Below are 17646 nucleotides of genomic sequence, written 5' to 3'. Positions count from 1 at the left end.
CTGAGATAGCCATGGGTTTCTCCACGCTTGAGGACGTCACCGCTTTGCGCGCTTGTCATTCTTTAGCTCCGCCCACACGATACGCCTCCAGGCGCTCGGTTTTTTCCGGAAAGACTCGGTACAGCCTATATTTCTTTTATAAATATGATAAAACTAAAGACTTTTCGGAGATATGAAAGATGCAATACTACTCTATAGGTACTCAAGATTGACATGAGATTGACTGAAACTGAGTGTTTCACCCCCCCTTTAAAATCTTTATGGAAAATTTTTATTTGAAAATATCAACATGAAACATGAATATTTCTATAATTCAATCACTGACAGAAATCACTCCCCTATTATCCAATCACTGTGGTCATAGTTAGAAAGCGTGATGATATTATCTATAGCAATGAGGTCAACCCCACCCTTATTCTTAGCTGAAGACTTCTCTCTATTCCTTAGTAACAGTTGCTCTCAACTAGCCTGACAAGCCAGACCCACATCTAGATGTTTGGTCTGGAAACTCACCATAGACAGGGCTCAATCCGAGGGGCGGGATAAACGGTTGTCTTTCAAACTCCCTCTGCACGCGATAGGATGGCGCTACACCAACCAGAGCAATGAAGGTGAAACAGAGCTAGCTGACTGATTAAACATTCGCCGTATCCGGTCGGCTAAACTCCGAACACATCTTCCCTTTTTAAGAATGACTTCAGTGCCGTTCTTTGTTCTTTTCTCAGAGAAAAGCTTAACTCCAAGTCTTCCAGAGTTGTGGTCAAAGCTGATTCGAAAGACCGCCGCCGTTCGCCAGTTTCTGTGTTTACTAGAAGCACGCAAACGCAACTCAGCCGTTGTCATTATGGCCCCGCCCACCGACTCTATACACGATGTGATTGGTCCAGCAAGAGTTAGGGGAATACAGCTCAGAAGGGTATTGAGAGTTCCTAGACCACACTTGCGGGCAGATTAAATTTGCTGCCGCTAAGGTGCGTCTAGATTTCTAGGCTAGCTCTCAACAGCTTTGTGAATAGATTTTAAAAGAAATCATTACTGTGAACTTGTACTGCCATTTAGGAGAACTCTAAGTGGTAAGATAAAATGTTTTGTGAATAGGACCCCAGGTGTTCAAATCAAAATAAAGAATGAAGGTAATCAATCATCCTTATTATCTTAGTCCTTTACAGGGCTATATTTTGTAACTTACATGCAGGGCCACAGCCACATAATTCAATACACCACAGGATGTTGGTGTGACTGTAAGGCTTGGTTATTGTCCTTTACGCCAAGTAATAATACCTGCCACTCTCTCTTTTGTGACCTTTTTTCCTCTGGTGCCTCTGGTTGCCCAACTGATAAGAGCTGCTATTTCTATAATAACACATGAGAAACCAAGCTACTCTGGCCATTTATTATCAATGCAAGCTCAGAACAGGGTTACTCTTGGGCCAATCTCGATCACACAACATTGTTACTACACAGTGGTAGGAGATCCAGTGAGAAATTCAGTGGCTGCTGTGACAATTGTTCACACTGCTAAGAGTAAAGCGTTTCCGGACACCGAGGGTAACACAGATATGATGCAATTGACTGGCGACTCCCTCAGACAACACAATTCCTTGGTTAAAAAAGCAATTTTCTCATAATTTACAAATAGCTTGGGATATTGTAAGAAGAACTCAACTGAACAAAATATATTACACTGGCTTGGTGGTTTTGGGATATTTTACTGCATAAATCCTACATAGTGCACCTTTAATATAACATTTTAAGGATATTTTAATGTGTTCATTTGTAAAACTGAAAGTTTAAAAATGTAAAAAGTAAAACTTTGCACCAGAAAACTTTAATTACCACTATAACTAGTCGATGGGGGCAGATGAACACTTATTGACCATTTCCACTCCATAATATATGAGGAAAAGTGGGAAGAACTTTTCTTCAAATTGTGACTGAATTACACCAAAAATTAGTAAAGTGTGCATGCACTCCTTTTATAATAACTGTCTGTCAGTTCAATATAATACTATAGAAGAACAATGGTACATTAGATTAGAATATTTACATTTTACAGTTCACTGTTAAATTTCTTAATATAATTGTTAACTGCACTTATTAATGCAAAACGATAGTATTTTTATTTTTTAAATTAACTTTATGATCAATTTTCCACCAGCACTACCAAATCAGGTGCTGCTATCTAGGTAGAGCTTAGTGGGCAGCTCTCAAATGGGTCTGGAGCCCTGCATCAGAGAAATTGAGCTTCCTTGAGGCCCTGTACTCATTATGCATATCCAGATAACATCAAGTATTTCCATTGCTCTTTTTCTTACGTCAAGTTGAACACGTGCATGCACACACACGCACACAGGCAGAACAGAAAGATAAGCTCTGGTGCATTTATAGATCAGTCCTTCACTCTATTCCCAAAGAGAGTTTGGCTTTCATTCAACAAGGAAGTAATTTATTTTAAACAAATGAGGAAATTGAATGGTACGTCTGCATACCAACTAAAAAGCCTCTGGCTGTTTTAGCAGCCATAAACCATTTTAGCAGCCATCATATTTCTTAGCTGAGAATCCTGGCACTCACTTTTTCTATTGTTTCTTTTGATGTGGGTGAGCCTGTAATTCCATATCCTCCTCTATCTCACATATCCTTAATAGGTTTATTATGAGTTTAGTGGAGAAACAATGCCTGCCTTATAGTGTCGTGGAAATCCTTGATACGAATACAACCTGCTAATCTGACTTCTTCACCACAGACAATTCGAACAACCTCCAGTTATCAATATAATACTACAGCGCTAATACAATACTACAGTACCTTTGGGGTAATTCCTGAATATATTATTATTATTATAATAATAATAATAAAGTAGCCTACATTGGGGTAATTCCCATCCCGAATCTCCTAAAGTATGGTGATGGCATCCCATCAAGAAGCTACTATCACTACCTCAAAACACACATGAACACCTGGTCTTTAGCATCTGTACAGTCTCACTGCCTTTCTCAGGTATCCTGGTCCGGCTAAGGGTCATTAAATGGATAATTCACCCAAAAATGAAAATTCGGTCATCATTTGAAGTTGTTCAAAACCTGTATGAATTTGTTTTATCCCTAGTATTTTCCCCCCATATTATGTAAGTCAGTGATTACCGTCAACTGTTTGGTTGATTAAGCATTTTTTGGTAAGTAGATTCTTTGATCATGTGATGTATAAAGATATACATGGTCTTTTACCTGAACATCCTTGAGGCCTGTTCACACCAAGAACGATAACCAAGATAATGATACAGATATTGATGATAAAAAGAAGTCTCACTATTAAATAGTAGATTGTTGAAATCACTTTTAGAGTGATTTTATCCAGCTGATGAACAATAAAAACATTGACGTCTTGTAAGGTAGTGTGTTGTCTACGGGCTTCTCACTGGCATGATTACTTCATTCAATCATGCTGTGCTGCTGAAGATTTAGTTTCCCGTCCTGTGTGTCTGCGTAAAGGCATGAAGATTAAGATTCCTGCAGCTCAAGTTTAGCTTTAAAAAAAAAAGCTTTAGACACTTCACTTCCTCATAGTGTACTCCTTTTTTCCTTATTGAATTGCGGCTTTGTTGGCAACTTTTTAAGGACATATTTTAAGGTAAGAACAGCACCTTTTTAAAGGGGGGGTGAAACACTCAGTTTCAGTCAATCTCATGTCAATCTTGAGTACCTATAGAGTAGTATTGCATCCTTCATATCTCCGAAAAGTCTTTAGTTTTATTATATTTATAAAAGAAATATGGGCTGTGCCGAGTCTTTCCGGAAAAAAACCGAGCGCCTGGAGGCGTATCGTGTGGGCGGAGCTAAAGAATGACGATCGCGAACAAAGCGGTGACGTCCTCAAGCGTGGAGAAACTCATGGCTATCGAACTCAGCTAATACAGATAATGATCCAGAATCATTCGGAGGATGAATATGAAAATAAATTGAACAGGAGAAACCGCAGCAGCAGGACGTCCGTCTCTGTGGTATGTACTGTATTTAGTGGCATGTCAACATTTGTGTGTCTTTACTCGCAGTTTATGAGGACATGATTCGGTTTATGGACTATTGTATGCGACTAAACCTTAGCAGTAGCAAGCAAAACGGTTTTGCACGTCAGACTAGTGTAACGTTATACAAAGAACAGCAATGGAGTAACCGTTAGCGCATTTGAATGACGAAGCACGCGATCGTGTCGTTTACTGATGTTTACTCACGTGACGATAGCCAACAGCACAGGCATTTGAAGCAGTTTTACTCACCGGCTGCTTCCAAAGTAGAACCGAACCTTTATCGCTGGGACCGCTCCATCAAAAACACACTTCTTTGGTATGATTTGGTAAAGTCCTGACAGCAGTGAACGGTGGAGATCCACTTTTGCGACGCAACTGAAGCGATGTTGTGAAGCTTCCCGTCATTTCTGCGTTCAAATCGGTTCAAATGCAGCGCTGCCTTCCCGGAATGCTGTGCTGAAGCGTTGAAGTCGCTCGACGTCACCCATAGGAATAAAGTGGAGCGCGGCGCCTGGATCGACTGGATCTGCACCTGAGAGAGTGTTTATGGACGTGCATTTCCTCTCTCGCTCTAGTCACGCGCGCACCCTACCGGGAGAAGAGCCCGTACGGCCCATACAAGGAACTTCCGGTCTATTAACGTCAAGCCGACCCATACTCGAAAAAAAATTATCCGAAACTTGTGAGAAACCGGAAGGAGTATTTTTGACACAAAAAAGTTTTTGAAACTTTGTCTATGTTTAGGATGGGAATCCAAGTCTTTAACAGTGTAAAAAGCTCAGTATGCATGAAACAGCATTTCACCCCCCCCTTTAAAAAAAAAGCACATATTTTAAGGTGATTATTTCCAGAGGCTGTGAATTGCATTTATCACTTAAGTATTGACTATGTGTGTGGTAATGGCTTTACTATATCTTATGTGAATGTATTTACACATTTGGTATGTGTTGGTCTCTCTTATCTAGGGACTGTGAACGTCAACCTGACCTGCTCTAGTCGTACTCTTCTCTTCACGCACTAAAAAAACACCATGTCAAGTAAGTTTACAGAATGAATACACAAAATAAAATGTAAGCATGGTTGTAATTATGTATTGTCAAACAAAGTAAATTCCCTCATAAAGTTTTCGGTTTAGCAGGTAATTACACTCCAGCCCCGGGGGGGCCTTTTTCGGCCCTCACACCCAGCATGTGGCCACAGGATATCCTGGCAAAGTACTATCAGGTAGTTTCCTTACATTTCGTGCTTTTTTTTTTAAAGGTCATTTTTTAATATTGCATTGATACTCAATGCAGATAAAGTGCCAGATAAATTGTAATTTGTTGTTGTAAGATCTTCTTTGTCATGGGAGATGGTTCATTTCTCACAGACATTGTTCTGATTATGCAGAAAGACCCCAGTATGGAAGCAGAACTGCAGTACGATGAATTTGGGTTCCGGATTGATAGTGAAGGTTGGTATGGGTACATCAACACTAATAAATAGTGAAATAGGGCTCAACCATAACACGTGTCTACATTTGTCTGTTATGGTTTACAAGCTTGGATTTCATTAAAGATTCCTATAAAATGTCTATCCGGTTTTCTCAAATATTAATCAGCTCAACTGTTTTCAACATTGATAATAATAATAAATATTCCTTGAGAAGCAAATCATCATATTAGTTTGATTTCTGAAGTGTCATGTGACACTGAAGACTGGAGTAATGATGCTGAAAATTCAGGTTTGCCATTACAGGAAAAAAAAAAATACATTTGAAAATATATTTAAAAAAATAAAAATAATTTTAAATTCTAATAAAATTCCACAATATTTGGGTTAACTTTATTTTTTTATCAAATAAATGCTTTGGTGAGCATAAGAGACTTAAAAAACTTACCAACCCCAAACTTTTGAATGGTGAAGTTGAAGTATAATATGTATTAAATAACACTTTTTATAATTGCTGCTAATAATTTAATATTAAATCTTTGTTGTAGAAGTGTTTTTTGGAACAGGTGGTTTAGAGAAGTAGGTAATGAAGTTTAAAAAGATGTGTAAAAAGGAAATGCTTAATGGCAAGCCATATTAAAGAAAATGTTTCATCTCGTACTATGTTTTCTCTTCTTTAACAAGAGTTTGAAGCTGTTTTTTTTGTGTGTGTTTCAGATGGGGTTGAGACACGAAAATGGCTGCGTGGTGAGGGAGCCCCTCAGAGAGAAGACCCTCAGCAAAGACTTCGCTGGCAAGCCCATCTGGAGTTCACCCACAATAACACTGTAGGAGACCTGACATGGGACAAGATCTCCCCCACACTGGCCCACTCAGACCGCCTTCGGTCCCTTGTGCTGGGGGGCATTCCGCACAGCATGAGACCACAGGTCAGCACTGAGTGCCTGTTCATCAACCTCTGAATGTGCTTTTTGGACCTCACAACATATTTAAAGCTTTCTTTGTATTGTTACACACCATCAGGCGGCTAATCTGCTGATGTAATGTTCCCATGGCAACCATGTTCATGCTTGAGGGATTCTTAATCTCACTGAAATAGGACATGATGTCTTGGTAATATCTTGTTGATGCTGTATTTCTATTTTTAGAGATTCCCATGAGAACAGCTGTGCGTCTCGAATCTATGATCTTCCAGCCGCATCTCTGCTGAATCTTTGTGTGTTTATCTGTCTCGTACTCCATTGTCTCTTTTTTTATTATTTCCTTAGTTGTGGATGCGTTTATCAGGGGCCCTGCAGAAAAAGAGATCATCAGAAATTTCCTACAGAGAAATCATCAAAAACAGCTCTGATGATGACACTACAGCAGCCAAACAGGTATGTCATCTCTGCCACAGATCTGAAATATACTAAAGTATTTCAAATGTTGTTCTTTTGAACTTTCTATGCATCAAAGAATCCTCCAAAAAAGTATGACGATCTAAACTAAGTGGCACAACTGTTTTCGACATCATTGATTGCTGTTTTTCTGAATATTGATAAAATAAATGCAGCCTTGGTGAGCATGAAAGACTATAGAAACAAAAAAACATCATGCAGACAAAACTTGGGGTAGTGCAAGTCATTTACATTTCAAGTCAAGTCAGCTTAATTATTTATATTGAGCTTTATACAATACAGATTGTTCAAAAGGAGCTTTAACAGAAAAATGATTCAATGATGGAAACAAAGTTCATTTCTTCTACAGCAGTACAGCAGCTCTAAAAGAAAACATTGCAATCATTAATTTAGCTTAACATACAAACGACAAAAACAGGAGAAGTTATGTTAAAAGCTTATTGGAAAAGCATTTTCTCTTTTCCTTCAGCTTGCGGAATAATGAAGCATGTTTAATTAAAAAAAATTGTAAGCTTACATATTGCTCTGTTATTTAAATTCACTGTGGCAAAAAAAATCTAATATATATCTGAATATCTCAAATAAGATATGCGCTTAAAAACATAACTAATTATCTTCATTTGGGGTTTGTCTCTGCTAACATCAATATGCATTTTATTCATGAATTGTTTTACCATCTTCCAACACCACCTTTATTACGGTTCTCTCTCTGCTGCAGATAGAAAAGGATCTTTTGCGGACCATGCCCACTAATGCATGCTTCAGCACTTTGTCGAGTGTGGGGGTGCCCAAGCTCAGGCGGGTCCTAAAAGGGCTTGCGTGGCTGTATCCCGACATCGGCTACTGTCAGGGCACAGGCATGGTGAGGAGCAACCTTAACACAGTCTCTTTGTCTCTCTGCTGCCTAACTTTTTGGGTCATCGGGTGTCAGACTCTGTGGCATGTGTTTTGTCTTTGATGCAGGTGGTGTCCTGCCTGCTGTTGTTTTTAGAGGAGGAAGATGCTCTGTGGATGATGTGTGCTCTGATAGAGGAAATACTGCCTCCCTCATACTTCTCCTCCACTCTGCTGGGAGTTCAAACTGACCAGCGTGTGCTCAGACAGCTCATAGTGCAGTATCTGCCTCGTCTCGACCAGCTGCTACAGGAGCATGACATTGGTAAGACACACAAAGCCTCACATTTACAGTGTCCTTTAAAAGTCTCAAATTTCATATGTCTTAAATATCTTAATTGATATAACAAAAGTGTTAATTATAATTTTAAAGGTGCAGCAAGCTATTTCTGAGAAACACTGTTGATATTTGAAATCGATACCCAAACAAATAAACATCCTTTTGTTGCTCTGCCCACAAAATAATGAACACACATCAGAAACAAAGCAACCTTGGCATCCACAGGGTTCCCTCTAATCCTGGAAAACCCCATCATGAGTGTTGCTGCTGATTGGCTATAAGTGTGTTGTGGTCAGTCCGATCCACTTAGATTTTTTTTCTCCTATTTATACAGCTGCAGGCACAACATAATTTTCTTTTTTCAACACACACACACACACACACACCACACACACACACAGAGGGCTGGCATCTAGCAAATATTCACAAAACTGTTTGGGTGTTGATTTCAACGTTTCTCAGAAATCACTTACTGCACCTTTAGGAGGTCTTAAATTCGAGGGCAGGAATTGTGATACGGCCTTTGATTATTAAACTTCAAAAGGCGATCATTTAAATGTAATTAATGCAAGAGCTGTAAATTCTACAGACTCATGGTGTCAGCAGTTCACACTTAATGAATCCTGTGCATTAATCCCAAGTGATTGCTTAGACCTTTTGTTGATGAATTGAGATTTGAATTGATGAATTGTTTTTATGACAATGTTTACTTTTTTTATGTTGTAGATATGTATAGAAATACATATTTATTCCCCTTCTTAATCACTTTTTGAATGAGCAGCAACTGGTGTATTTTGGGCTTGTTTATAATTAAAAGTCCCACATAGTGTATAGAATCTTTGTTTCTAGATATTTTTTTGTAGTCTGGTTACAAATATGCTGTATTTGTCATTTAATTCAACATCAACTATTATGGCCTCTCTCTTGGTGCCCCTTCACAGGAATGAAAGTCTAAGAACATTATTTAACACATTCAATATATAGATTTTTGAGCATCGGTACAAACTTTTTATTGCCTTATTGTTATCGTATTAATAATATAAGTCAACTTGTAATTTGTATGTATTAATATATTAGTACTTAAACCATTTTCATTATAAATGTGTATATTAAATAAAACTGGTCTTGAGCAGTTACCCTGTTTTGCAATTGAATGTGCAACAGCTTATTTAAGTAAAAGATTCTGAGATACGTAATGTATAATTTATTGAGATTTTATTCGTTCTGTGGGGACATACGGTATTAATTTTATTTGTCTGCAGATACCCTGATTTACAAACCCAATTCCAAAAACGTTGGGACAAACAGAATGCAATGATGTGGAAGTTTTAAATTTCAATATTTTATTCAGACTACAAAAGATTACGTATCAAATGTCTAAACTGAGAAAATGTATATTTTTAAGGGAAAAATAAGTTGACCACTGTTTTTAAGTTTACCACTGTGGCATCCCTTTTTCTTTGTATAAGAGTTTGCAGAGGTCTGAGGAGACAAGTTGCTCGAGTTTAAGAATAGGAATGTTGTCCCATACTTGTCTAATACAGGTTTCTAGTTGCTTAAGTGTCTACGGTCTTCTTTGTCTCATCTTCCTCTTTATGATGCCCCGAAGATCATGGGCATCCAGTATGGTTTTCTGGCCTTGACCCCTTACGCACAGAGATTGTTCCAGATTCTCTGAATCTTTTGATGATATTATGCTCTGTAGATGATGATAACTTCAAACTCTTTGCAGTTTCTCTGAGAAACTCCTTTCTGATATTGCTCCACTATTTTTGCCGTAGCATTGCAGGAATTGGTGATCCTCTGCCCATCTTGACTTCTGAGAGACACTGCCACTCTGAGAGGCTCTTTTTATACCCAATTATGTTGCCAATTGACCTAATAAGTTGCAAACTGGTCCGGCCTTTTCCAGCCTCTTATTGCTAATTGTCCCTTTTTTAGAATGTGAAGCTCTCATGAAATCCAAAATGCACCAATATTTGGCATGACATTTCAAAATGTCTCACTTTCAACAATTGATATGTTATTTATATTCTATTGTGAATAAAATATAATTTTATGAGATTTGTAAATTATTGCATTCTTTTTTTATTCACAATTTGTAGTGTCCGAGCTTTTTTGGAAAATTATTTAATAAATGTTGCTGCTTCTTTTTTTTTTCTTTTTTTTTCTTTTTTTTACATTTTGCAGAGTTCCAAAGATTTATTCCTCCAAAAATATATGTGCTGGAACAAAAAAAAATTCTAATGTTCATGGTTTCCCTCTCAGAACTTTCTTTAATCACGCTGCACTGGTTCCTCACTGCCTTTGCCAGTGTGGTGGACATACGTATCCTGCTGCGAATCTGGGACCTGCTCTTCTATGAGGGCTCAGTGGTGCTTTTCCAGGTTACACTGGGCATGCTGAAGATCAAGGTAGCCCATGTGTGGTTGTTTTGCTTTATTGTATGACTTTGTCATAAAAAACATTCTATTAACTAAGCCTTCATATGTTAAAAAAAAGCAATGATAAGTGTTTAATTTGGCGCACAATCAATATATATATTTTTTTAAAGGAGGAAGAGCTGGTATTGTCTGAGAACTCTGCGTCCATCTTCAACACACTGTCAGATCTGCCCAGTCAACTAGAGGATGGGGCCATAGTGCTTGGAGAGGCTGTGCGTCTGGCAGGATCTCTGTCTCAGGACAACCTAGATGCTCACAGACACAAGCATTTGGCCTACATCCTGGCAGAGCAGGCCCAGCTAAACTCCAGCAGCCCCCATTCTCTCCACACCAACCTCAACAAGGTGAGATTGTGAAAACCATCATCTGTGATGCACACATTTTGACACACCCCTATAACAATATACAAATGTGATAGAAGTCTCACTCATAGTTGTGTATCATTGTGCAGGTGGTTCGCAGACAGAGCCTGCACAGGAAATCTACCCTGAGCTCGCTGCTCTGGGGCGAGGATGAGGTGGAGGCGCTGAAGGCTAAAAACATTAAACAGACAGAGCTGGTGGCAGCACTCAGAGAAGCCATCAGTCACACTGCAGAGCACTTTCACTGCTTGGACCCCCGCAACTGCAGCACTGTAAGAGCCTCTCAGTCAAATGAATCACATTTATGAATCTACCAGGAAGAATTCAATTAGAAACAGAACATTGGCACTAAAACAGCAACACTGTGACTCATGTATTGTTGAACTGAGACGACCGGATGACTCATTGAGTTGTTGTTGAATTGCATAAGTTAGGCCTAGGCAACAAGAAATTAGCAGCACACATGCATTCCCTGTAAACAGACCACTGTGAGTCATGGAGAGGCTGTAGTTTTGAATAAATTATAATCATGAAGTCATAGGTGTGTGACGAGACACTTAGCTCGAGAGATGAGAGACAGTATGATTTCACACAAGTCTCTTCAGATCTTACTGTGAAAATACTAATGTGCCAAAGACTTTTGCACAGTACTATATATATTTGTAACTAGTTACTCCCTAACACTGCTTATAATTGCTATTACATGTTATTCACATAATGGTATACTTTAATGTTTAACACTTTTAGCAGTGTTTTATGTAACTTCAAAGGGTTTCCTGTAAAATGACACCAACATTTTATTTTTAGAATACTGTATGTGGGTATGGGAAACTTTTCAATTTGGGTAGGGCAAATCCAGGCGGAAATGGTCCCATAATTTAGTGTAAATAAGTTACTTAGTGTAAAACAAATGCCAAAGTGATGCATATCTCCAGAAAGTAGACAGAGGTCAGAGCTCCTCCACTGACATTTACAATTTAAAATATTTACTTTAGGGTCTGCAAAATTTAAGAGGTTATACTAATGATGACAATTATTGTAGTTATTGTAATAATAATTAATATTATTAGCAATATTTTTAATCATAGGCCATACCTTTAATTTTTTTAAACATTTTTAACATTTTGTACATTTCTTGTGTGTGTGCCTTTCTCTGTCTCTAGGATTTGACTCCAGACTATTCTATGGAGAGTCATCAAAGGGATCATGAGAACTTCCTGGTCGTGTCTCAGAATCGGCGGCGGCGAGCCAAAGCCCTACTGGACTTTGAACGGCACGACGATGATGAACTGGGCTTTCGAAAGAATGACATTATTACAGTAAGCAACAGCTGTTTCTGTCATCTAAACATGTTAACAGGTGCCTTACTTTGAACCTTCTCTGTATTTCTGTGTTTATTCTTAGATTATCTCACAGAAAGATGAGCACTGCTGGGTGGGAGAGCTGAACGGCCTGAGAGGTGAGCTGAGATGAGTTTACAATAAGCATTACATCTGATTTTATTAAATGTTCCCAACTACATGTCAATTAATCTATCCTAAAACCATTGTGTCTCTTTAGGCTGGTTTCCTGCCAAATTTGTTGAAGTCTTGGATGAACGAAGTAAAGAGGTGATTATTAATAAAGAATGTCTTTGCTCCAGATTATAGGTCTTCAAGCGGTTTATTTTTTCATGCACATCTGTGTTGTTGTTCAGTACTCTCTGGCTGGAGATGACACCGTAACTGAGGCAGTCAATGACTTGGTAAGAGGCTCGTTGTGTCCTGCTCTCAAGGCCATCTTTCAGCACGGTCTGAAGAAGCCGTCCATACTTGGGGGCCCCTGTCACCCGTGGCTTTTCATTGAGGAGGTACGTGACATCATAACTCTTTTGTGAGAGAAACGTTGTAATATCTCTCCTTTTTATAGTGCTTTTGTAGCAGGTTGTGTTTCCTGTATAAGTATAGTGTAGATGCATATATGCCAGTAATGAGTGAAAGAGTTGTGTGTGTTTGTGTTGATCACAGGCAGCCAGCAGAGAAGTGGAGAGAGATTTCAACTCAGTCTACTCCAGACTGGTGCTGTGCAAGACCTACAGGTGAGACACGCAATAACATAAGATCTAACTTTCTGTAAATCCTCATAATGGACGTTGACGACGGATCCTTGTCTCTTTAGGTTAGATGAAGATGGGAAGGTGCTCACGCCTGAAGAGCTACTGTACAGGGTGAGTTTTACAATAGAAATCTTATCAATGATCAGCAGTTGAGTACTGCTTATTTGCTTGTGCATTGAGCTCGCTCTGTCTGTCATCTCAGGCAGTGCAGTCTGTCAACATGAGTCATGACACTGCACACGTTCAGATGGACGTCAAGTTCCGCTCGCTCATCTGTGTGGGCTTAAAGTAAGTCACCCTGCTGCTATGCTATCTCTTTTCTTTTCCCATAATACAAGCTTACAGAATTTTAATTAAATTCAAATTAGTTTTATTGGCATGAATGTGAAATACCACAATATATTGCCAAAGCAATAGACATACAAACATGGATAAATAAAAGGGTATAAAAACATATGCGTGTCTATGTTATACATAAGTATATCACAATTAATGCACAAAAAACAAGTAAATGAATACAGAGAGCATTTATAAAGGAAAAAGAGGGTTCAGCCTTTGTCCCTCAAATGATGGCAGGAGGACACACACTGTGCTGCCATGTGAATACACTTCTCTTTCTCTCCCAAAATAAATGAGTCTTTCTATTAGGCTCACTTGTTGGAATTCAGATAAAATTTGAGTGAAATGATATACTCTCTTCATCTCTGTGTGTGTGTGTGTTTTGTGTGTTGTCAGTGAGCAGGTGTTGCACCTGTGGCTGGAGGTGTTGTGTTCCAGTATGAGTGCTGTGGAGAAATGGTACCATCCCTGGTCTTTCCTGCGCAGTCCTGGCTGGGTTCAGATAAAGTGTGAACTCAGGTAAGTGAGAGTCTCTGCTGATCGGCTGAAATTGAGGTTACAAATGATTCAGTACAAAGAGGAAACCAAATCATAACAGTTAAATTAGAAATGTTACAATATGTTTGTGTTTTTGTAATTTTCAAGACTAGTCATAGAATACAATTTTAAAATTCATTCTCTTGTTACTCAAATGTTTTATTTCTGCTCTAAAATATTATTATTATAGTTAAACATTATATTTTATTCAAAGCCATAATAATTTAAATTGAGCAAATGTTTTTCGAGCCATTTCACAAATTGGTTTGAATGATTCTTTCCCGAATGATCTCTAATCATTGCTGCTAGGGTCATAGAAATTCATTGGTCTAGAGATGACGGTGATAACTGTTGTTTTTGGAGTATTTTGAGTGTATTACTGACACGAGTTTGTATGTGCTTCTTTCAGGGTTCTCTCAAAATTTGCCTTCAGTCTCTCCCAAGACTGTGAGCTGCCTACCAAAAAAGAGGTGCGATATCAACACTTCCTTCACTCACATTCGCTCAGCGTCTCACATGTCCTCCCACACACACACAAAGACACACAGGGTAACACGTGTTTGTCTGCCATTCCAGAAGTCTCCCGTGCTCAAATCAGAAGTGGTGGATGTCTTGGTCCAACATCACCTCTTTAGTTGGGACCTCTAGGTAATGTGGGTAACTAGCTTGATAACTAGCTGCCGAAGCAAGTGGTGGTAGTAGTAGCTTAGTAGCTGTAGAGCTTTTTGTGTCCTTCTCTCCTGTTCACTGCTGTTAACATAGTGACTCTATATAAACCTCTGTGAACTAAACCTCTATGAACCAGTTTAGCAGCTTTTGTGTTGAATGCTAATTCAACTCTAAAACAAATACTCCTCTCCTCTAAATTTCGGTTCAGATATGTGCTTGTAAAGATAAAGGCCTGCTTTCACCAAGTCATGCTGTTAAACGGCAAACATTTAGCACCAGAACTATTCACAAATAATCTAATGCTGATTTATTTAATTAATTTCTAGTGCTTTATTTTAAACGAAAGGGAAATTATAGAGTTAGTTTTTTTGAGAGTCTCTCTTATATTTTATAATGTAATTTATTCCTGTGATGATCCTTCAGAAATCAGTCTAATATGAGGATGCTCAAGAAACGCTTTCTTAATATCTTCTTAAACTCCAAGACCATTTTTTTTCCCGCCTGGATTTGGCCTACCCAAATTGAAAAGCTTCCCATACACATATACAGTGGTCTAGGTTCAAAATGTAATTTTACAGGAAACCATTTGAAGTTACATAAAACACTGTTATAAGTCATAAGTATATGTTTGTCTAAGCTGTAATAACCCCCCAAAAAATTTGGCGCTTTTTTCATTTTTGAAAGTGTGTAACTCAGGCCCTGTGTGCTCTAGGACCCTGCAGACAGTTTGGGCTGTTTCCACTAAATTCTAGAAAATAGTGGAAAAAAGAAGTTTGACTGTGTCATGTTGTATGACAGATTTATTCTAATGGGTCTGAAGGGAGGACTTAGAATTGAATTTAAACAATTTAGCAGTCTTTTATGTAACTTTAAAGGGTTTCTTGTAAAATGACACCAACATTTTGAACCACTTAGACCACTGTATGTGTGTATGGGAAGCTTTTCAATTTGGTTTGGCCAGGCGGAAATGGCACCAGAGTAATTTAGTGTAAATACTTTACTTTGTCTAAAACAAATGCCAAAGTGATGCATATTTCCAGAAAGTAGAGACTTCAAATGGTGAGCTTTCAAATAGTACCACATATGAGGTCAGAGCTCCTCCACAGACATTTAAAATGGAAAGTATATACATGACGATGTCATTCCAGACCCTGTACAGGGTCCACGGAGTTTAAGCGGTTAACAAGGTTGTAAGTTTGCTGATTTTATATTTTGGTGAAAATCCTGATGCATTCAGGGTCTCTGGCTCTTTAGGGTTTGCTGATGAATTGATTTGAAATGGAAAGCATTTATACCATTATAAATGTCTTTTATTGTCACTTTTGATCAATTTAATGTATCCTTGCTGAAAAAAAAGTAATTTCTTTAAATTATTTCTTACTGGTCACAAAATTTTGAACGGTAGTGTATAACATTATAATAACATAATGCAACCTCATTGGATGAATCTAATTATTTTTTGCATCCGAACAATTGAACAATTCATTTGAGATAGGAAATGTGTGAACGGGCTTTAAGGGTGGATTGTCTTGGTGTTCTGACAGACTTCCAGTGTCTAGTTGCTGTTACCTTCAGTGTGGGAATTTACTGGTATTGCACAGGTTGATATTGTGATTGTGACTTATAAATGCTCATGAAAATCCTCTTTTCAGTCGGGATGGAGATCTTTGCTGTCGTCTGTAATAGCATTGAGAGGCATTACCTGGAGTTCAGATTTCCACAGTGAGCACATTCTTTTGAAACACAAGACCATTAGCGCTAATGTTAGCTCGAAGAGCAAATTCCGCTCTCTGTCCATTAGCTTTAGTTGTCCTTTAGTTGACTCGAGCTTTCAAGCTCTGATAGAGTGCCATCTTTAATTATAGTGATTTAGTCGTGAAAATCAGCGGAAATACGGAGCACAGCCATTTGTTTAAATTAATTCAGCCATTAAGACAACAAACAGCCGTTTCATCAGTGCAGCGCAGTTGTGAAGACACGTTACCGAACGGCTCACTTTACACCACTCTTTTTTGTTTTCAGGAGAAGGAGCAGAGGCCTCTGAAGGAAGGAGTTCAGGATATGTTAGTGAAACATCACCTCTTCAGCTGGGACATTGACGGCTAAAGCATCACACACATCCTGTGAGCTGCACACATAGGCCAAATCACTCTCCATCTGCAGAAAAACAGGGATCACACGTGAAACTCATGTTCATTTCATGTACAATTTTGTCACATGGCTGATGTGTTTGTGGCTGAGATAGTTTCACTTTTTGTGACTTTTACGAGTCTATCTGTACAAAGGGTCCTTTGCCACACACAGGAGCAAACTACAGAAAGGGCCAGTGTGATCTGCCTGCAAGCAAAATAAAAATTGCCCCATTTGAGTACAAGGACACTTGGCTCCTGAAGAATTGTTCTGAGAAGCTAAACCACTGTCTAAATGAGCACGTTTCAGTTTTGTGGATATCAGGAATGTACAATCAGGCAATAAGCCACATTTAGTCAAACATTTTCATAATTACACTTGGTTTCCAAAATAACGGTTTACAACCCCACATCTGTAACATATTACATCTACAGAAAACTAATGATGGCAGGTGATGGAGACTCATTTACTTTAGTCAGATCTCGCTTGTGTAGTTCTGACTGCAGCACTATACATTTGAATGAATCGCCCTTTATTGGGCCATGAAGGACATCACTGGCTCATTGTTGGTGTGACAATGAATTCACCTTGTATTACATATCTTGGTATTTCTTCTAAACCATGTAAAGTATGAAGAGTTAAGGTATTTAGCTTTAATTTTTAGATGTGAAAATGATGGTCTAGTGCTGCATTAGTCTAGATCCAAGTCATAATGGATCACTCTTGAGTCTGTCAGTTACATTTTACAGTAAGTTAAAGGAAAAGGGTCCATTTTGTAGTTCTTCTAACTGATAAAAAATTGTTTTGAACCAAAAATTAGTCTGTAATGGTTTAGCATGACCAACTCACAGGGCTTTAGATCATATCCACGATCACTGATGTATACGCAAATAAAAATCTATATCTGTAAGAATACTTGTCTTTTTGGGCAAAATCTACTTCCTTTAATGGTTTTCAGTCATTTATTTTCTGTTACACAACCAAGTGAAATGTATTGAACACAAAAAATGATGGGCAGGGATTTGATAGAAACATTTAGGA

At 38.4% G+C, this 17646-nt stretch overlaps 1 protein-coding gene across 5 annotated transcripts in view; it reads left to right on the top strand.

Annotated features, from left to right (window-relative positions):
• sgsm3 (small G protein signaling modulator 3) overlaps positions 1–17543 on the top strand; it is a 30499-nt gene extending 12956 nt beyond the window's left edge. For 2 of the 5 annotated variants that reach the window (XM_067417334.1, XM_067417338.1), the window contains exons 2-21: positions 4993–5064; positions 5166–5251; positions 5417–5480; positions 6176–6387; positions 6727–6834; positions 7574–7717; positions 7819–8014; positions 10298–10443; positions 10584–10817; positions 10925–11107; positions 11999–12154; positions 12240–12294; positions 12396–12445; positions 12532–12684; positions 12842–12912; positions 12993–13041; positions 13133–13218; positions 13666–13788; positions 14216–14276; positions 16498–17543. In XM_067417334.1, the coding sequence (XP_067273435.1) occupies positions 5058–5064; positions 5166–5251; positions 5417–5480; positions 6176–6387; positions 6727–6834; positions 7574–7717; positions 7819–8014; positions 10298–10443; positions 10584–10817; positions 10925–11107; positions 11999–12154; positions 12240–12294; positions 12396–12445; positions 12532–12684; positions 12842–12912; positions 12993–13041; positions 13133–13218; positions 13666–13788; positions 14216–14276; positions 16498–16581 (2268 nt within the window). In that variant the 5' untranslated portion in view covers positions 4993–5057 and the 3' untranslated portion in view covers positions 16582–17543. Of the gene's footprint in view, positions 1–4992; positions 5065–5162; positions 5252–5416; positions 5481–6175; positions 6388–6726; positions 6835–7573; positions 7718–7818; positions 8015–10297; positions 10444–10583; positions 10818–10924; positions 11108–11998; positions 12155–12239; positions 12295–12395; positions 12446–12531; positions 12685–12841; positions 12913–12992; positions 13042–13132; positions 13219–13665; positions 13789–14215; positions 14277–14382; positions 14455–16497 lie in introns of all 5 variants that reach the window. The other 3 variants (XM_067417315.1, XM_067417324.1, XM_067417347.1) reach the window with 2 other exon arrangements.
• Positions 17544–17646: the final 103 nt, after the last annotated feature.

This window comes from Pseudorasbora parva, chromosome 2 (genome assembly GCF_024679245.1).
Source record: "Pseudorasbora parva isolate DD20220531a chromosome 2, ASM2467924v1, whole genome shotgun sequence".
NCBI lineage: Eukaryota > Metazoa > Chordata > Actinopteri > Cypriniformes > Gobionidae > Pseudorasbora > Pseudorasbora parva.
This window is presented reverse-complemented; position numbering and strand designations above follow the sequence as displayed.